We start from the raw sequence: 21,773 nt of genomic DNA, 5'->3' as shown, positions 1-21,773 counted from the left end.
TGGTAAATCACAGACTGTCTGAGAGACCGATCGCCTATAGCACTTGTGTCCTGAATGCTAAGAGCGAGCTGAACCCAGGAGAAATACCAAATAAGTGAGTTAACATTCCTCCGTCGTACCTCCAGTTTCTTGCCGTCCTCGTCGTAAACGGACATGGTCACCTCAACGTTTTTGGGTGTGGTCTTGCTCCCCTTGTCGTAATCGCCCAGAGCCAGAGTCACGTAGATGTCGTTTCTTACGTCACCTTTAGGAAACAGAAACCTCACTTTTACTGGTGTTCATAGAAGCTCAAGGTTCATCATTTTTTAATATATTACTGCAGAACTTATTACATCTTAGGTGGCATAAGTGCATATTTGGCACCATATACTTCATGGGTGACTCCAGTCTATTAAATAACTAATGTCTTCATCAAACCTTAATGGAGTATGATATGTTCTTTTCTCCTTCACTCACATTTTCTAAAATAATTCTAAATCACTTTCTGATTGATGATGACATTTTTAAACTTTCAGAGATAGGCAGCCAAAGTAAAGTTTTTTGTTGTTTTTTTTTTCAAACCTGGCATGATGATTTCAGGAAAGCCCATCTTGCGAGCCACAGCCGTTGATCGGTCCACCAGGTGAGGGAAGTCCTTCCTTATCTGATGGATGTCTCCAGGAAGCAGCTTCAGAGTCACCCATAGGCCTGGTGATGAATTCAAGTCAGAGAGGGGGGGAGGGATCGAGATAACGTCAGGATGAGACAGCAGTGGGAGAGCAAAGTGCCCCGGGAAAATACTAAAAAGAGATATTTCTTCTTGTGCTTTTTTCGCTGACGGTTGTCAGAGTGACATCTAACGGCTACAGGGCGAGACGCTAAATAGAAGCTGCCCACAGGGATGTGATTAGGAAAACATACCTACAACTACAAAAGCTATATCTGGTGCCATTAAAGAGCTATGCTAAAAAAGAATCACAGAGCATTTTACATTTTGTAATTTTGTAATTCAAGTGGCAAACTGCAGCTCAACAGGCAACAACAGCTGTCAGTGTGTCAGTGTGCTGACTTGACTATGACTTTCCCCAAACTGCATGTGATTATCATAAAGTGGGCATGTCTGTAAAGGGGAGACTCGTGGGTATCCATAGAACCCATTTTCATTCACATATCATGAGGTCAGAGGTCAAGGGACCCCTTTGAAAATGGCCATGCCAGTTTTTCCTCACCAAAATTCAGCCTAAGTTTGTAGCATTATCTAGCCTGCTTCGTGACCAGATAGAATGACATGGTTGGTACCAATGGATTCCTTGGTTTTTCTAGTTTCATATGATACTTCGCTTTAGCTACAACCTAAAAATCGCAAGTTGCATTAACGCGTTAAAGAAATTAGTGCCGTTAAAACAATTTTTTATTATCGCGTTAACTTTGACAGCTCTATTTAAAATACATAAATATTATTTTCTGTTCCACTTTTAAATTCATGATAATGTCCCCAATGCCCCTGATGTCGTCTTTAGGCACTTTTTATTTTAATATGAGAATAAGTGACATTTATGGTAAAATATTTAAGCTGTGCAGTAATTCCCAGACTTATATAATTGGTCTTGGAAAGACCTGAGAGTGTGACGCTTGAGAGGAAAATTCTGTGGCTCTGAATAATTCTGAAACAAAAAAGGCCTTCAGGGGACTTTCATGGGTCATATTTCCCAACAATTGAACACCGGCAGCTGCCCTGCTTTTCTCCTGGTCGGGAAGGAAAGCTTCTTTTCTGCAGACACTGCACGCCACGGTGTGCCAGCTTCAGCTCTGTAAGCACACTCACTCTTAATATTCTCTCAGGAAAAACAAAGCGGCACAGACGCCGCATACCTCTGAACAAGACTGAAAATGATCCAATTAAAGCAGTCATCCTGTAGCGCGCCCCTTCACAGGCCACCAAAGTGAGTGCTGCCTGTGAACCCTGAGGCTCTATTCACTTTACAGGCCCCGTATTGTTATGAGTGACACATCTCTCACTAGCCAAGCTGGAAGCCTTTTGATATGCGAGCGTGACCGAAACAGCTGCTCCGCTGTTCTTCCCAGTGTGGGCCGGAGCAGACCTGACATTTATCCAAGTACATCTTCATAGGGAATGACAATACCATGGAGGCTGTCATGTTGAAGCGCAAACCCCTTAGATGGCTAATGTTCTTCTTCTAACCACAGATGTCAAATCAGTGATAAGATCCAGTCTTTGCAGAAGACTCGCCAGCTTAATTAACAGCTGGATTACTTACATCCTGTAGTCATGGTGACGAGGGCAACTATTTATAGTGTGAGCGGTGATTTATAGTGTGAAAGAATTATGTTCTTATTAGCAAGATGAACCGTTTCAACTCCCTGCCAGTAAATTGGGGGTAATGGTACTTTGTGTGAACAGATCTAAAACGTAGTATGAAAGAAAATGACAGCAGTTCAGTAAAATGCTGTTAAGGTTAAATTTAATATTACCCTCTAACCTTAATTACAATCTTTCCTTGTAAGGGTTTCAAAATATTTAATAGAGTTGAAGGGTGAATAAAGAGATTTTTTTTCTACTTTGATAATAACGCTTCACAATAAGAGCAATTCTATTAAAAACCAATGTCTACGTCTTAATAATACCTTATTATCTTATTTCCCTTTTACTGTCAAACCTTATCTCTTGTTATTTCTTATAAGTTTTATACATGTAATAGCTTATTATCTTATATGTTTTATATATGTAATAGCTTATATTATATGTTTTATATATGTAATACCTTCTTATCCTATTGGTTTTTATAATATGTTTTATATATGTAATACCTTTTTATCCTATATGTTTTTATAATATGTTTTATACATGTAATACCTTCGTATCTTGTATCTTCTTATTTTACATGTTTTTTTCATATATAATATTTGCCTGTTTTTTGTTTTATTTGAAACACATTGAGTCTACGCCTGTCGATGGATGAAATGCGCTGTATAAATAAAATTTGTTTTGATTTTTTGTCGAGAGCGACCAAAGAAAAGCGCACACTCACAACTACTAACTTGTTTTCTATTAACATTTTTTGGCAGATATTACATTCCTCAGTTTTCTGAAGGTCGCAATATGTGCCAAAACACAGTTTTATAGAATTAAAAACAAAAGGACTGCATCAGCGTTACGAGTGTGTGGCTTCTCCCTCCTTAAAGGGTAACTTCAGTACTTTTCAACCTGGACCCTATTTTCCCATGTTGTTGTGTCTAAGTGACTAATGGGGACAACACTTTTGTAATTGGGAGATAGCGCTGCAGATGGCGGGCCGCTAAACAGGCTGTAATCTAATCACTCGGGGCAACTCCTCACCATCGATGTACATCCACTAAAAGTGCTTGTTTTTGCCACTGACAGGCTCAGATGGTTATTATAAGTGTCTGACAACATTATATGGAAAGGACCCTACAGAGAAATAAAATGTTTTTCTTTACTTTACGCTTGATCCGGTCTGTTTGTTATTGTGTCATGTGACTTTTTTGCCAGAAGACAACGGTGGAATCGTGAGTGAGAGTTAGAGAGAGGACTGTCGGTGTTATCAGAGTTTGTTGTGATTGAGTACAGAAAGCGTAGCTTGGTGTTATCTCAAAGATTTCCAATGTCATGGCTGAATATTTAGATGATTAGATCATAAATATTGGACCACTTTCAAAAATTGTTGTCCCCATTAATCAGTTAGACACAAAAACATGAGGAAATCGGGTCCAGGTTGAACTGAAGTTATACTTTACTGTCAACAAACTCAGATGTCTCCAAGAATTCAACATCAAGCTGAGCTGCCTTCGACTAAGCACTGCTGGATGTTTGGTGACCTAGATTTATATCCTGAATAAGACACATATTATTGATAAAAGTCTGACAGTAGTGTGATGAATTTCCTCCTTGGTTCTTGTGTCTGAACCTTGCACTGTACCTTGGCCCTTGTGATTGACCTCTTTGGCGGTGATGACTTTGTTGATGACCGTCTGGAGGAAGTCGTTCTCCCCTGCCACCCTGGGTGAAAAACGGGAGATGTTCAGCTGCTTGTGGCGAATGGCGTCATCCAACGCTAGCCTGCAGTATGCACACGACAGGCGAACACCACAGAGAGGAAGAGATGGAGAAGGAGGAGGAGGAGGAGGAGGAGGAGGAGGAGGAGGAGGAGTGCGGCAGAGGAGTCACAAAGTGATGGTTGTGAGGAGGGGAGTGGGATGAAAGACAGAAAGAGACACACCGAAGAGTGATGCGAATACCGTGACACACAAAAAGCCGCTTGTTAGCAGTTAACAGTGAGGCAGGATGGGTGATGAAAGAAACACACAGAGAAATCATCGTTTAGGAAATGATGCCTAGTCAGCATTTATAGCGCCACTGGAGCAGTGGGAAGCTTGACCTTTACATTTTTTCAAAGCGGGCAACTTAACACCCAACGCTGTAAGCTCCAGACTATCCGATACTAACATTCCCACTCTGCTTCAGTGAGGAAGCAAACGTAAAATACATCATGTTTTGTTCTCCGTGGGACTTCAGGTGAACCAAACCGATTGAGACGAGTGGCGTGCAGACCATAAGAAAGTAGCAGATGTGATCTGGGAAGCACCGCATGTGTGGCAGCTGCGAGAGAAATGTGTGCAGTAGGCGGGGATGCCATCTGCAGTATAGAGGACTCTAAACAAGCAGAAGAAGTAGAGCATGGAGGAGAAGACAGCGGTGATGTGAGCATGGAGGAAGCAGTAAAGGATCTCTGTCACTCAGGAGGTCTTCAGTGCCTCCAACCTTAAATCCAAAACCAAACCAAGCCAGGAAGTAGAATAAGAGACAGGAGAGGTTTGTACATTCACGGGACAAAACATTGTAGGACAAACAGGACGAGGGCAGGTTCTCCCTCAAATTTGCAATAATATTGAATGCATTAGGATCTGATTTTTACAAAAGAGTTGGACACATTGAAAAGGTATGCAGGACATGGTGGACAGAGGAATCTGATTTTATGATCATTGTCAGCAGTCTTGATTATTTTTACTTAAAGTTACTACGAGGAATTTTGTGTTGATATTGGCGGTCCCTGTGGACAAAAGCGGTAGTGTTTCCGAGCACAAGAGTCCCTTTAAGGCCCTGACACGTCGGCTCTACTCTGCGTGTGTCAGAGGTTTTTCGGCCAGTTCAGCATGTTGAATCAGCAGCGGAGCTCGTCGGTGAGAGAAATCCCTCTGATTGGCTGTTCAGCTTAAAGGAATCAGTGCAGGAGAAGAGAAACGGACGTGAGGAAAGCAAGGTAACGAGTGAAGTCAAGAGGGCACACAGAAGGCTCTTCTCATTGTTCATCTTCATCTCATCTGATCATTCCAATACACGGATATTTTCACAACGACATGGTTATCTGGAATGAAGCGGTGAAGTGGTGAGTGAGAGTGGTGTGAAAATGGTCGGAAAACGTTGCTTTGTTTCATGTACGTATCATAACAACAGCTTGTATATCCGCCGTCCTCGGTCTTTCGGTTTCCCTTTTTGAATGACGAATACAGACTATCGCCGCCTACTGGTGTGGACCCGCTGACAAGCATTAAGAATAACTATATAGAAACAGCCAATACTTCTCACTGATGGTCTTGTTTACTTATGTAGGTCATATAGAGGCATCCGTATTAAATAGAGACTGTTTCATAACCAGTTAAAAGTTCCTCGTAGTAACTTAAAGATTAATGGCTTAAAAACTGTCCGAGGTGACGTCTTCAAAATGCTGGTTTCGTCCAACTAACAGCAACAATATAAAGCAAAGATGAGGAGCAAGTCCTCACATTTGAGAATCTGTAATCAGAGAACGTTTGGCTTAAATGATTAGTCAATTGTTGTCGATTAATTTTCTGTCAATCATCTAATCGATCATTTCAACAAAACGGGAACTTTTGCTAGAAATTTATTATCTAAATGCAAGTTGGTTGGATTCCAGACATCATGCCAGAGATGAGCTCAACTCAGTCTCAGACTTGTAATGACAGAGCGTCTGGGACAAACAAGAACAACAAACTATTTCAGCTTTCAGATTTCAATCTATCTCGTCCATTCCTGAAAGGCATTTCCATTTCTGTTTGGCTGCCAGGAGTCACTACGTCAAACCGCCCCTAAAAGGCTCCTTCACTTCCTGCATCTCCTGTCCTAGAAAACACACACGGTAATGGGTCGCGGAACTGCTACTTCAAATTCACATTTGGACTTGGCCTTGTAGAACCCGTTCTTCTCTTTACACCAGAAGGGTCTAATTTCCATGATTTATGCTCACAGATAAAACTGTTAAGTGAGGTGATCTGCCAGCTAAACTGCCTGAATCTGAAGCCTTTCCAATTATGCAGGAAATCACGTTAAGGAAAAGGTTACTCCGGCTCTGTACGCAGTCCTACGAGAATGGCAGCAGTTAATGAGATTGCCTTAATTGAGTCAGCAGGGAATAGAGGAGCACGCACTGTCTTAAAACCCCCGCTAATCAGGTGTCAAGAATTTAAGACTTAAAGAAAAGAAAATACAACCGCTGTGCGACATTCTATACATACTCGAAATAATGGAAATAAGTGTAAAAAGCAGAGCAAAATCAGCTTTGCTATTTTATGCAACATTATCCCAAGCTTAAAGGAACTCCCTTGTGTGTGTGAATGTCATTTATTTTGTGCAGCTGAACAATCCACTTACGGCTGAAATGGGATAAAGTGCTGCTTGTCCTCATCGTCCATTTTGCCCGTTATGATGTCAGTGACATCCATTACTGTGGAAAAACAAGGAGACGGGGTTAAAACACACTCAAGGCCTGCAGAAAGAGCTACAGATGACTGCACGGCAAGGACGCATCAGGGGGTGAAAGCGGCCAATGTTGGCGCTTCTTCAATGAGCTCTAATTAAAGCAGATGCAAGGCTACGGTGGAAAGAAAACACAGTTTGTGCCAGTTTCAGGTGAAGTCAACCCTGATTTTTGTGACCTGCATAGTGGTCACGAAAAGCAGACGAAAGGAGGGGTCTGTGAAACAAATCTCTGATCTGACTTTCATTTAATGTGAATAAGTGAATAAAAGCTTAAAGAGCCACTTAACACACCCAGAAAATCTAGTTACGACCTCCAGTTGTTTAACTCCTCACCTTGCTGCGGTGAAGTACACGTGTACTCTAGGACCCTGTGACATCATTGTTGGATGTGGTTACACTTGCAGCAAAACACTTCTTTTCAGTCTGGTGTTAAGTAGGGATGCTTATTTTGGATTTTTTTTTTTTGACCGATACAAGACCTTCATTAACGTGCATAACAAGACGCCCAGCTGCGACGATAACCCCATGCACAAATCCATCAATTATCGCCAGCAGCAGTGTATGTGCGAAACAGGCAACTGAGTTCCCGGTTCACTCGTCTGTGAGAGTTAGCAAGCAGCCACGCGTGTCTTGTCGTGGACACATGCAACCACTTGCACAGTAAGTCTCCACCGCATCACTTAGTTTAGCTGCGAGGTTGTCAGCTGTGTTTCTGCCAGTGTGTGTGTGTGTGTGTGACGGTGAGTATGAAGATAGCAGTAACGTTACAGCTGTGAACGTAGCGTTGCAGAGTGAGCACAGCGCTATGACTTTTTTATGACATCTTTATGACATATTATGACTTTTTACGACATCTTTAAGACATTTTTATGACACACTATACTATGGCAGTTTTAGGACTCTTTTTATGACATTTTAAAGACATATATAGACTATGATATTTTTTATTAGGTTATTTATATTTTTTTTATTACGTTACGTTGTTTTATTAAGTCAATCCGCACCCAGCCCATACCTCGTGTTTATGGATGGATTCCGAACCTCGGTATTAATCGGGCATCGGAGCTAAATTATTTAGTCAGTCAAACTGTTTCACTTACCTCTGAGAGATAAGTTTGAGGAACCCTAGTTTAGGCTATTTGTCCGTGAATTAATTGCTAAAACTCCTCAAGACCCAAGCCAAGTTCCTGTATCGTGCTTGCTAACATTATCTGCTGATTAAAGTGAAGGGGGTAACCGTTAGCGACAACTTCGGCCCAGGCTCACTTAAGGTGGACTGACCTTTAAGGTGGACTAGCTATTCTCATTTTAGTTGTCCGAGTTTTACTCCATTTGTTTTTAATTGATAGCAAAATTCTATTATCGGTTAACGATAAAAAACATTATTTATTAACATCCTTATTTCTTTACATTTCCAACAACAGTTACAGCTGTGTACAGATGGGCCTTGAGGTCTAAACAGTCTATAAGAGCAATGCTGGAGTTAGCAGTCTGATGTGTAATGTTATACTTAATCGGGTGATGTAACACCGTAGAATAATGAATCCAGTGTTTCTAAACACTCGTTGCACTAACACTTTTGCTATTTGCCGAGCGTGCAAATTCGCTGATCAAATTTGCCCAAAGGTGAACTTTGACCAGCGGAGCCGGACGCCAAAACAGGAGAACACATTGGCTCAAAACTGAAGTGACTGAGAAATGAGAATGCTGGAGTGACGGCACCTTTACTCTATTACCCTACGGGCCAGACGTCAACCATATAAAGCCTGTTATAAGTATATAAGTAAATCTCAAAGATCAGGCTCTCCATCATGCTGTGTACCGCCGAAATGATGATGATGTCTAAAGATAAGCCGTCATAAATCAGGCTGTCATTTACCTTCTCTTCAAGTGGCAGTGGGGAAAAGACACTGAAAGAGGGGTATAATTTTCTCTGTTGGAGAACCGTGGGCAAAACGCCAATCTAATTAGTTTACGCCTGGCAGCTCGCCAACAGCAGATAAATCAAACTCTAATTCTTCTCTCCACGTTAGCTGGATATCTATGAATTTTAGTGAAATATATTTACTCATCTGGGCAAAGACTTTTGGTACAATACTTAGTTTGAAGTGTAAGATCTTTCTGATCTGATCTCATACACATGGGGATATTCAAGAGGCTACAGAGTTCTGAGATAATCTGTGTTTTCAAAAAGCTAACCTCTGACTACAGTATGTATTGCAGCTCTTTTTGGAACAGCAGGGTATCACTGAGTCTCTGTGTAGTCTGCTTTACCTGCAACGCCAAAGGGTCTTCTCAGTCCTGACGTCAGCTTCTTGGTGTTGTTGTCTCGTAGCTCCATGCGGCCCACTCTGACAATCTGACACACGAAGCTGATCTTCTCTCTCTTCAGATCTTCACTTCCTAAGTCCTGAGGAGGGGAACAAAAAGAAAAGTGCTGACGCTGTTGCCTTAGAGTCAATAATAATGACTTATACTTTAGGGCAGACAAATCCAGATCTATTAAAATCTGTTTGTATATTTGCCCCTGGAAAGAGCATCTAGCAACAGCAACAACTGATCGATGAATAGCACCTTCTTCGGTTGAAGATGAGTTTGTGTTAAGGGCAAACTTTTCCCCACAAATTGCTTCAGCTCCATCTGTGATTGTGTCCACAGATTCATTTCCTGTGGGCAATGCCTTCCAAAACTAGCAAAGTGCTCCCAGTGGGTGCACGCTGACCCTGGCGCCCTTGGGCTTCCATTAGATAGAGGTGACTGCCTCCTTGGTAAATACATACAGCGAGCCCAGCTCTTTTCTGAGAGAGCTTATCAAACACAGGCTCTGCAAACAGGCTCCCACGTGCCTCATAACATGGCTGAATAAACAGTGGACTAACACATAGAAGCAAACACTCACCGTGAAGACGGACCGCAGGTTATGAAGCTGGTCTATGTCTTTCACCAGACCGGAACTTGACCATTTCACCAGGTAGTTTTCACTGCGAGGGAGAGATGACAGAAAAAAATTATGGCTCATTATAATCCATCCCATCCATCATTGAAACATTTTTGATACAGTGAATTACGGCAATCAGTTGGGTTGCATTAACTGTAATTTCCTTCAAAGCTGCAGAAGCTTGAATGTTAATCCAGACACAGAGAAACATTCCACAGCCGAGCTGCTCTACTTGTGATAATTTGCTGTCACAATCCTAAAACAATAGCAAATCCCTGGGAAGCAGGCTGCTCTTGTTCTGGTCACGTTCTTGCATGGTGTCTGTGTGTGAATGAGTGTTTGTGCCAGCTTCGAAGCTTCATAACGTTGACGTTTGAATTCTAAATCAACATTCAAATTATTTCTTTTTTGATGCATGTCTATTCATTCTGCTTGAACCCAGTATTTCATTTCTTGGGACAGAATCATTCCTATACAAATGATGTTTAAATAGTTCGCTTATAGTCATCAAGTAGTCCGCTTATAGTGTTCATTTTAGGTCTTTTCGTACATAACAACATATGGAAAAACATTTTAAAACTACGTTAGACTAACATTAATTGATTTTTTTGGGGGGGGGTTTTCACGGACTGTCTGCTTAACGGCTGGATACCTGTGGCTGACGTTGCGTGCACATTGATATTGTGATGGGAAAAAGAAAGTAATTTTCTCTGAATGAAAAATGAATGTGTTTGAACAAAAATATTCTGCTTTAATCCATATTTGTCGGCGTTTAGCCTTTCAAAAACTACATTTTCAATGTGGTCAAAAAACTGTTCTCCCGCTCGTCGCACCTGTATTAACGGGGCGGTCTAGCAGCAATCTAACAGCATCATAAATTACATTTATATAACCACAATAACAAAATCCTTTTTTTTTAGGATGACGCCATAAAATATGACGACAGACATTCAAAAACCTCAATAGAAGCTTCGAAAGTAAAAAAAAATACATTTGTTACAGTCGTAGTTTGTACTTGCTGATACAAATTGAGTAAGTCTCAAACATCAAAAGCCATCTAGACATATTTTCTGGTCCATAAAGTACTTTAGTTTCACTCTTGTGTAAATGAAAGGAACATCTAAAGTACTCGATATAGAAATACCAACCACATTTGACCGTGAGTTGTCACGATTGCTATGAAAAGAATCTTGACTGTGTGAGCTGCAGTCAAATACTCAACACCGGTGTACATTTCAGACTGCAGCTGAAGGCACAAGTGCGTCATCTTTACAATTTTCCGAGAGCAACAGACAGAAACTTGGAATTCAATTGGCAGTGCAACAATAGAGGTAAAACTGAAAATAGCACAAGAAGCCCAAATAATCCCAATGCATAATCAGAACATTTGGTTTGTTTGTTTGGTTTGTGAATGTGAGTAAGTGAAAGAGAGAGTGAGTGAGTTGATGAGTGAATATGCACCCGTGGGTTTACCTGATGAACTTGGAGTCCACCGGGTCGTAGAGGGACATGAGCACCTCGGCGTCCTCACCGATCTTACACACCACATTCTTTAGAGTCACGAAGAGGGCAAACGCTGGTGTGGAGGCAAACTTTGCTTGCCTGGTCAGATCAATATTCTGCTTCTGAGACTGTCGGAGGGAAACACAGATATTGCATTCACTATCGGGGCATTCTTCCATAGCTTTCTGTCTCATGCAGGTAGACCTCAGGCCTGTGGAGTTTAAACAACGAGCCCACGGGGAAGATCCCTGGGACAACATCAGCGTAGGTGTGGTTAGCAACAGCACACCGGATAATTGAATGTCAGCCTGTCTTTTTTCTGAAATTTCACAAGTTAAGAAACAAGATTTAACATTGTCTATAAATCCATCAGAATTCATTCTAATGTATTCTGTCCTCACTGGAATAATAAGCCATTCATAACAGATCTCCAGGACCGCATCTGCAGTAAAAAGGTGGACTCATTTGGGCGATTCCTTGGACGCCCTTCAAAAAGAAGCAGGGGCGACATCATTAATATTTATCACGTTGACCTGGACACTTTCTTATTGCCCATGCATATGCAATAAAGACCTCTGGATGAGAAGGTCGCGGAAAATGAGACCACATAACTGCAGGGCACTTGGCGTCTGACACATCTACATACTGCCAGCTGACATTCAGGTGAGGGATGCCGCTGATACGCAGAGTAAAATAGACAGGGGATCTGGATGAGTTCCTGACTTTCTGAAGAAGCAGTCAAGCGTCTTTGTGTACCGGCAGTGGCCCCATTTCCCCACTTCTATGCTGAAGTTGTGCAAAAACTTCTTTTTAGATTGAACTACAGGGGGTTCTGTGCATTTTAATATACCTTGAAATGCACTTTCTCCGTTTGTTTGATAATGTTAAAGCCTTGACAGGAGTCAGTCAAGAAACAAGTTATCTTTTTTGAAAGCAGAAGAGCACAACGCTTTGTCGAAAGTTTTTGCAATCATGTTATAAGAGCCAACTATGCACACATTTATATTTAGTAAAATTGTTTATATTTGCATGACATATAAGTTCTGATATTATTTAAGTTTGTACCACAGTTTTCGTAGTTTGAATAGCATACCATGTAGGATTATGTTGTTTTCCATTTTCTTGTTATAAAGTTAGAAGTGCTTATAGTGCTGTACGGCAGTTTTTCAGTGTGCATGGCCAAAAAAGGTTTTTGGAAAATGTTGTGAAGTCTGCGTAGTCGTGGATCACAACAAGTTTTTGACAGTGTTATATACAGTATGTTATATATAGCGCACAGTGATAGTGTGATGATGTTTATTCGCGTTTATCTTGAACATCAAGTCAATAGTGGACCAGGTGAGATGTAACTTTGATGGAAATTACCTGCCGTGACGTAATTGATTCTCAAATCAACCCTTGTTCAACCAAACTACACTGACATGCCTAGAGCTACACCGCTACCATGGCTAAAATGTTTGATATCATCATGCATAGGGATGGAGGAGGCACTACTGTAGAGGAAATCAGTCTCCAATGAAGACAAATGAAGGCTCATCGCAAACAATTATCTCGTATGAAGAGCAGTGATAACACTTCCACCTGTTCTTTTCCCCAATGCAAACACTGTAACAGCATGTTTGACTCCGACTGAGATTTAATTACCCAGGAAGAACAAGATCAAGGTGCGACCACATTCAGATCACACTGATGTACCATGTTCATTCACACAGTGCGCTAATATGCTTTTAATTTGATATACTGTCTGGAAAAAGACTAGAGTTTAGTCGCACCTGTGTAAAAAATGAGTCTACGGGTCCTCTCTTATCTTTACCTTCTCCTCTTGAATCCGGTCCTCGATCTGTTTGGAGGCCGCCTCGTGCGCTCTGAACAGGCTGACGGTGCTGGTGATATCTGGGTCCAGTATGTTTCCATCTTCGTCTCTGACTACCAGATCCAGATCCAGGTACCTTGCATGAAAATGGCGGAGAGTTAACAAGCGCCAGAACCCACCAAGATGAAAACATACAGTAGAATACCGTAAGAGACGAGGTAAATATTGTGAATGTGGAGGTGCATTTGTGAAAGAGGAAACAGCAACACATTGCCACGCCTCATTTTCTCCTCATATAACGTTCCCTCAGCTCCACTGTTTTCTCTCAAAGCTCCCCTACTTTGTTCAACTCTCTCTTCTACGGAGGGAGTCAGCGCAGACAACAGCATGCTGCCAACATGCAGTCAATATATTTCATCAACTCATCACTCCCTGCTTCTGCAGAGGCAAAAGCCATTTCTCTACCTGGCCAAAGGTTTAAAGTTCCATCACAGAAGGGAGCTTCACAATTTTCATTTTCAACCGATTTTTTCTAGGCCCACTGCAGACACAGCAAGAGCTGTCATTTCATGATGGAATACAGTACGGTTTGCTGAAGCTAAATCCCTCCAGTTTGTCCTCAAGCTAAGTGATGGCCTGTCATTTTCTATTGACTGACACTGCTGACCTATTCCTACAAGAGTAATTTTCCCGGATAGATATGAGGATAAAAGGATATAAGCGGCGGGGAGGAGAGGACGAGGATAAAAGCCTCTAAAGACGGGATCCTCACTTGTTGCCGTAGTCGATCTTGGAGGTGACCCTCTGTTTGAGCTCGGTGAGCTCGTCCTGCGGGAGGGTGCCGGACAGGATCTGGGAACGCCATTCGATGAGGTCGTAGATCATATCGCGGACAGAGTTGAACATCTCACGTTTGTCCCCCTGAAGACGGAAACAGAGGGATGAACATGTGTACAGCTTAGAGCATCCAAGAGCTCTTGTGTCTGAACTGTTGACTGGTGAGAGTCACACATCTCATTAGCAGCAGGTATAAGACAGTGTAGGTGGACAAAGCTCCTAATTATTAAGAGCAGATGGAATTAGGCCGAATTTAACTAAATATTTTTGCCAGGCCTAAGAGCCTGACCTATAGTGAAATTTTAAGGCTAATACTTTTAACTATAAAATATGTGTGACAACGATTATACACTAATTTTTACTTATTCAAATATTTTTATTGATTTTTTTCCCACTTTTATGCAAACATTCATACACAAAACATAACACTGGACATCTAGCATACCGGTACATGCTTACATACCTTCATATTCTATCACACTTAATATATTATATGATATTATTCTAATAACTAAATTAATTAATAATAATAATTTAAATTAAATGGATCAGAAAAGAATAAATATATATATACATATTAAAAATAAAAAAATCTAAATAAATAAATACAAAAATAATCAAAGAAAAAAATATTATTTTTATATTTATATTTATATATACACTAATTTTTAGTAGTGTTAAGATATGCACAAAGAAGACTTTAGAAGCTTTATAATCAAAGATAAAAAAAGATAACAAAATCGTACTAATATTTTTATCATTATAAATAGCAACTATAAATGAAATACAACAAAATATATTTAACTCAAATTAAGAAAACATAACATAGCATAACAATTCAGCCTATAGAACATTAACATACACCTTTTAAAAATGTACATATATGGGAACACATAAGCCAATACTGATATATCTGTAATAAGTCTTTCTTTGACCTCTAACTTCCATACGTTGCCTCATGAGTGTGCATGTGTGTGTGTGTGTGTGTGTGTGTGTGTGTGCGTGTATGTGTTTGGGGTTGGACAGCCTTGCTTACCACATATAAGTCCCTCCATATCGTAGCCCACTCCCGCAGAGTGGTGGTAACCTCCTGGACCAGCGGTATCTCAGTGGGAATCACCGTCTCCTTTTGCCTGCGGTGACAATGAAGAAATCTCAAACAGTGACTCTGTGTCCCCTTTCCTCTCCACATGGAGACAACGTCAATATTTAACACGTTGCCTCTTATCCGAGTAAATTCAGATTTATTTCACAGTTTGTTCAAATCCTTTATTAATAATTCTATGAAAACAAATATTTGTTTCTCAAGCTTCTTAGCTGAATTCAAGGACTTTGAAGTGTTTGGGGGTTTTATCTTTTCTTTTTTTGTTGTGTTGTGCAAGTGAAATCAAAGAAGACAGATCAAAACAAAACAGTGCCACAAGTTGTGCAACAATAAACCCACATGTCACATCTGATCAAGTGCAGACCTCTTCACTGACACAACCTCAGAGGCTGTCTACGTTTCATCTAGCCAACGAGCTTCTCAGTAGGTCGGGAAATGAGTCGGGGGAGCAAACTTCATTTCTTTTTTAAATGAAAGATGAGCAAATCCTGCAGGAAAAGTCAAGTCTTTTTTCTTTTGGTACTCTAAAATATAAAATTTGTGGGATTTTATATCACTGCCTGAAGTCAGGCTGGTATTTATTTGCACTTGTTAACCTTAAAGAAGCAATATGTAGTACTGTCAGCTAGTGTTTAAAAATGGGTTTTGCAGTCCAAATTCAAACCATTGGAGTTGTGGCCCGTCCGCTTCTCCGGTGCGACTGACAGCAGTTAGCGTGTGTTACATCATCACAGCGTCAGCCCTCTGGCCAGCAGCAGTAGTCGGCATCACTTCACCGTCTGTGTGTCTCATCTACTCGCTGCCTTGATAACCAGCTGCACACGGACCACAGAGAGATGTGCCGAGGCTTTTCAGGTCAGGTACAATCTAACGTTGTGTTATCTCTGTTGATCCAGTTGGTTTGCTTGCTTCCATGGCTGCAGAAGGCTCTGTTTGCGTGCTGATTTGTTTCCTATGTGGCAACGGGGTGTCGAAAAGTTTGGACCGGAATGGAAATTTCAAAGGAGAGTATACTGGCTGTAGCATTGTTGTCAGAGAATCCAGCATTTAAATTTAGCACGTTTACTTAATCTCTGATGACATATCATGGTCATTTTACGGTTTATTACAGTAAATATATTACATATTGGTTTTTAAAACCTGTAAAACTTGAAATGATTGTTCCCTGGAACCTTAAAGCTTCTATTTTGAAATAATTTTTGTTTTACTGTTTTGAGTCTATCTTTTGTTTTTAACTCAAGTGTAGTCTCATCAAATGTGATGTGGTACGGTATGGTTATTTTACACCATTTCTTAATTGAATTTATAGAACACTTCTTGTATGCTGATACATACCGTTACCCTGACAAAATTGCATATACCGTGATAGAAGACTTTGGCCATATCGCCCACCTTTAACATACAAATGCAATGAAAGTAGAAGCAATCTTCTTGCTTGACATTCAAAAGTGGAAGTGGACAAGTACTAACCCACTGCCTTCGACTGTGGCCTCTTTCAGGTGTATATAGCAAGCAGGAAATATGCCCTAAAAGAGGAAGAGATCACATTGCAAACAGGATTATAGTAGAACCAGGACAGAAGTTGAACGGCTGTAAAAACTGAAGCTGTTAATGATACGAGTGTGGGAAAACCTTTGTCTGCTGGCCACTCACCTTTTTGGATTTTCTCCTCAGCCTATGCCCTCTGTACCAGTCTATTGGAGAACAGGATTATGTTACATGTAAGCTGCTTTTCCCATACATAGTACACAAGAAGAATAAAAACTCTGCACTAAAGTTTTATAAATCAATTCACAATAAAGAATTACATTAAAGTTGAAAATCTTGCACAATGAAACACTAGCAGACAAAGTGAAGAGTGTGGGGGTTGCTGCCGCCTCCATTTACAGGAACGCACCATCATAAACAATATTGCTATATATATTATTTTATTGAACACATGTAGGGAAATTTGACAAAACAAAAGAGGTACTAGTGGTGACAGGAAAATAATGTCCAACATTGGGGTGTCAGCTCTGATTACGCGTGTCATCAGTTCTCACCTTCATGTGTCTCAAGTATGTGCACCGTGTCTCCAATCTGCAGCGACAGCTCCTCCTCTCCCCGGGCATCGTAGTTATAGATTGCTGGAGAACGACAAGAGAGGACAATATAAGAGGAGGAGATATTACAGGAGGAGGAGGGGGGGAGGGGGAAAGGCAATAAAGCGTTTGGCTCCCTTGTGGCGCTAATTGTGTGCCGTTGCAATGTGTAGTAGTAGAGGCATCACACATCCACAGGATGTCCACCCACACAGTCTGACACAGTGATGGCTGGGCCTGGCACCGTCGGTGCTGTAATATCAACACACTGCTACCGCCCACTGCAAAGAAGCCAATAATGATGGGGAACGCCAAAACAACAATAATGGAGGTGGAAAAACAGATTTGCTCAGGATTACGGGACGGAGACAAAGACATAATAAAATGCTGCAGAGTTCCTGATTTTCTTTTGTGATGTAGACGAAACCAACAGGTGACATGAGGACGCTGGTTTGGTTCTCTAGTCGACACTGCAAAAGTTTTGTTTGCTGAATGAACAGGATTCAATAGAGCACATTACAGGCGGCTAACAGAAATTAGTTAGTAAATCACCAATATGTTCTGGCGAGTTAATTTAAGCCGCTAAAAGGAAAAGTGTGTTTCAAAATAAAATTTAATTAAAGTTTAATGAATACAATTTAGCAGTGACAAACTGTTTTTGACTTAATTTAAAGATCTCAGGCTGTATTACAGAAACTTCTTAACTTTCAGATCTCAACTGTTTGGTAACCATGGTAATTAGGGTTATGACCTGATTTAGGAAAAAGCCATAACAGATAAACAGTTCCTAAGACAACGTTCAAGCATCCTAACATCCCAAAATCTTAAATAAACTCTCTCTCTAACTTTAAAGGATCACCGTTAAGCTGTCCTAACTCTCACTTTTCTTCTGCTCTTTGGACATAAGAGCTGCCTTCCTCTTCCTATCACTTGTCAGTGTACTTATTTTCTTTTTGATAGCATCAACCCTCCTCCGTTGGATGCCGGATACGGCGGAGACTGTGTCTGCTATCTTAGCCCGCTCTCTTTCTTTTATCTCCAGAGTTCACGTTGTTGTAAATTTCCCAAAAAGAACATATCTGGATATCTCTAAATGGTAAATGGACTTGCATTTATATACGGCCTTTCTAGTCTACCGACCACTCAAAGCGCTTTACACTACATGTCAGCATTCATCCGTTCACACACACATTCATACACTGATGGCAGAGGCTACAGGATCTAATCTAAATATTCATTCACACACCAACCGATGGCACATCCTCCTTGCCCTAGGACACTTCAACATGTGGACTGGAGGAGCCAGGGATCAAACCGCTGACCTTCCAGTCGGCGGACGACCCGCTCTACCTCTGATCCACAGCCGCCCCTACAGATTGCTCCTTTTTTTTGTACTTGTCAATGTATGTTTCAATGAGAAAAACTATGGTTACAAAGTTGTTTAGCTTGGCGAGATGAAAAGTAACATCAGATTGCTTGGTAACAGACATAAAAGTTGATAAGCAATGTTGGATTGAGTATTTAGGATTTCCTAATCTGAGTTGAGATAGGATTCCTAAAGTTAGTTAAGATTTGCTTCTGTTATACCAAAATTGTGAAAAATCCTATTTTAGACTTTTCCTCTCCTAATTTAAGATTTAAGATAGGAAGTTTCTGCATTACGGCCCCAGAGGCCCATCTGAAGGGATTTCTGTATATATAGTCCATAATATAATGTGCATGTACATGTGATGCATATTTGCATTTTATTTCAAGAGAACAATGCTAAAAAAAAATCTCTGTTTCACATTCCCGGATCCAAAAACAAACCACTTATTCCTTAATTTGGTGGCCTTAATATACCACCAAATTTAATCAAAATCTGTTGACAATAACACGTATTGAACAAACAAAAACAAATGGGGCAGAAAATATAAATCTCATTAGCAAAAGTAAAAACTCAGTTCAACCATTAGTCAGTACTAGGGGTGTAAGAAAATATCGATACACATTAGTATCGCCATATTATGTTGTGCGATTATGTTGTATCGATTCTCCAAAACACTGACTCACCTGACTCAAGATATGTGAATGAAAAAGGGTTCTATGGGTACCCACAACCCTCCCCCTTACAGACATGCCCACTTTGCTTCAACACCTTGCTTACGGTATTGCAATATATTACAATACACTGAATCATTACCCCCGTATCATGATATATATTGTATCACCAGATTCTTGCCAGTACACAGCCCTAGTCAGTACCACATAAAAACATCTCTTTTACACTCAATAAAGACATCTGTGGACTACATATCCTTGTAGATCTACCAGTACCATTCAGGCTATTCTCCATCGACTGTGAGAGCTCCATCAACATGTCAAGGTCACATTATATCGACAATAAAATCCTGACTGGTGCTACTCGTTCTCTTATTGAGTGAGAGGTGAACAACGTGTCGCTGTCAAACCAGCCATGACCGACACCTGTCTGAGAAATCCTACAAGGGCCCACCCACACCCTCACACACACACACACACATATATACAAGCGCACACAAAACCTATACACCACCTATATACTGACAGCATGACAGGTGGCGGAGGTGTTGAGGAGTTCATTTTGAGAGGACACCTGAAAGGAGAAATGACACAAGCGTGTATGTGTGTGTGTGTGTGTGTGTGTGTGTGTGTGTGCGTGTGTGTGTGTGTGCGTGTGTGTGTGTGTGTGCGTGTGTGCGTGTGTGTGTGTGCGTGTGTGTGTGTTGCTGAGGGAATGCATGCAGGGCCACTTCGACAAAGGTTTCCAGAGGTGAATGACGACTTAATTAAAAAGGACCCTCGCCGCAGGCACTGGCGCCTTCCCAGCTTGCTAATGGTGCATCAAGTGAATCGACCGTTTTCTCCCACAATCACCTGCCATCAGAGGAGCTGATTATATTTCATTACCATATCAGACAGGTGGCACATGTTTCTTTTTTTGTTAAAACGTAGCTCTTAAGTTGTTATGGTGGACAATTATCTACAACAAAGCCTTTCTGTTTTTGTCATTTTTGCTACTGTGGTGAAATCATTTAATGTTTTCTACTCCCACACAAACACTCACAAGTTTTTCCTGTAACAGATCAACTGAAAGTAAGTGAAGTCAAATGTTTTACTTTGTGTTTCTTTTTTTAACTACTGGTCAGAAAAGGTAACCAAATACAACATTTTGGTGAATCCCGGGTATTTTCTATTATTATCTTTTTTAATTTTTATCTTTATTTAATAAAGCCTTCCCATTGAGATAAGATCTCTTTTCTAAGAGAGACCTGAGAAAACATTCACAAAAATACAATCAGTAAAACAGGAACTAGGGATATCACAATACCAGGAAGTTAATAGTCGATACCAATACCTGTGAAATTTTACGATTCCCTATACCAATTTGATACCACAGTAGAAAACAACAGTAAAACAATAAAACCCATGTACAGTATTTCAACACAAACTCTTTTATTACCATTTGTATACTGTTTTTTGTAAGGAACTTAAACAGGTCATAATTCCCTCTCTATTATCTATTTTATATTGCTTTATATTACTCCTTCAAACAACTGGATTTATTCAAGTGTCTCACCAAAAACTACATTTTACAAGATTACATTTGAACACATCATGATAACGTTCTCACCTTTACCTCATTTACTGACTAGAAATTAGGTAAAGGTGGCAAGACTCTAGTTTGAGGTTTATTCTATTTAAAAGGTGCATACTAATACCTGAAACCAGCTGTGCCAACATTAGTGCGTACATGAGGTATATCTAAGGTCAAGTAATTACTGGTTCGTGTACTATAGTTACTAGATTTAAATGGGAGAAGAGCTGCAAGGTCTTCTTGACTATAAAGAAGTCCATCTAACCAGATTTGCTATTTGTATTGATTCTCCAAAGACCAAATAATTAATCAAATCACTGAAAAAATCACCACCAGAGTATGTATGGATTTCTGATCTTGTACAGGGTAAAAAGCTGAATAAAGAATAAAGCAGTGCTTTACGTCACATCGCTGCTACAAAGGCTGCTCTGATTACAGAGAATACCAATTAGTACAGTATGCGGCAGCTATAGAAGAGGTCAGACAACCTTGTAAGAATGTATAATTGAGTTATCAAAGCAGCATAAGGCAACTTATATAAAAGGTACAAAGAGGTCACAGACGTACTAGCTGATGTACTAAGTCCATCGCTGTAAAAAGTTAGTATTTAGCAAGAGGAAATGTCTCAAATTAATTACAACATATGCAAAACACGAAGGAGGTCAGTGGTCAAGTTGACCCTCACCGACACCGACTTAGAGACATTTCATAACTCACAGCCTCCAAAATGACAGTGCAGTTATATAACACCTCTGACAGCCTGTATCTGATGTCCTGCATAGCATAAGTCAGGCAGCCAACCATTTCGTTGTTTGGTGGACGGTATGAAATGCCGTGTGTGGCCCGTTTCATTCAGCCCCCGTGTTGTTTTGTTATCAAACTGCATTGTGCATATACACGTGTATGTCCACAATGCATTTTGCAGAACAATCCAACGAGCCCAGCGAATCCACCAGAACACGAGCCACGGGCTGACAATGGAACAAAGACCCCAGGAAATGAATTCAGCGGTACCACGCTGGGATACAAAAAGGTACCTACAGGGGGAGAAAGCAACAAAACAATCAAAAGGGAGGTGGGATTA

The 21,773-nt window shown here is 40.6% G+C and overlaps 1 protein-coding gene across 4 annotated transcripts in view; it reads right to left on the bottom strand.

Annotated features, from left to right (window-relative positions):
- dock1 (dedicator of cytokinesis 1) overlaps positions 1-21,773 on the bottom strand; it is a 214,321-nt gene that overhangs the window by 169,273 nt on the left and 23,275 nt on the right. For 2 of the 4 annotated variants that reach the window (XM_074619550.1, XM_074619551.1), the window contains exons 2-14: positions 17,035-17,118; positions 16,646-16,686; positions 16,463-16,518; positions 14,924-15,020; positions 13,823-13,971; positions 13,051-13,186; positions 11,208-11,365; positions 9,696-9,777; positions 9,071-9,206; positions 6,689-6,761; positions 3,939-4,078; positions 562-687; positions 120-244 (exon numbers count right to left, since the gene is read on the bottom strand). In XM_074619550.1, the coding sequence (XP_074475651.1) occupies positions 120-244; positions 562-687; positions 3,939-4,078; positions 6,689-6,761; positions 9,071-9,206; positions 9,696-9,777; positions 11,208-11,365; positions 13,051-13,186; positions 13,823-13,971; positions 14,924-15,020; positions 16,463-16,518; positions 16,646-16,686; positions 17,035-17,118 (1,403 nt within the window). The remainder of the gene's footprint in view (positions 1-119; positions 245-561; positions 688-3,938; positions 4,079-6,688; positions 6,762-9,070; positions 9,207-9,695; positions 9,778-11,207; positions 11,366-13,050; positions 13,187-13,822; positions 13,972-14,923; positions 15,021-16,462; positions 16,519-16,645; positions 16,687-17,034; positions 17,119-21,773) is intronic. The other 2 variants (XM_074619552.1, XM_074619553.1) reach the window with 1 other exon arrangement.

The sequence above is a fragment of the Sebastes fasciatus genome, chromosome 20, assembly GCF_043250625.1.
Source record: "Sebastes fasciatus isolate fSebFas1 chromosome 20, fSebFas1.pri, whole genome shotgun sequence".
In the NCBI taxonomy this organism is placed as follows: domain Eukaryota; kingdom Metazoa; phylum Chordata; class Actinopteri; order Perciformes; family Sebastidae; genus Sebastes; species Sebastes fasciatus.
This window is presented reverse-complemented; position numbering and strand designations above follow the sequence as displayed.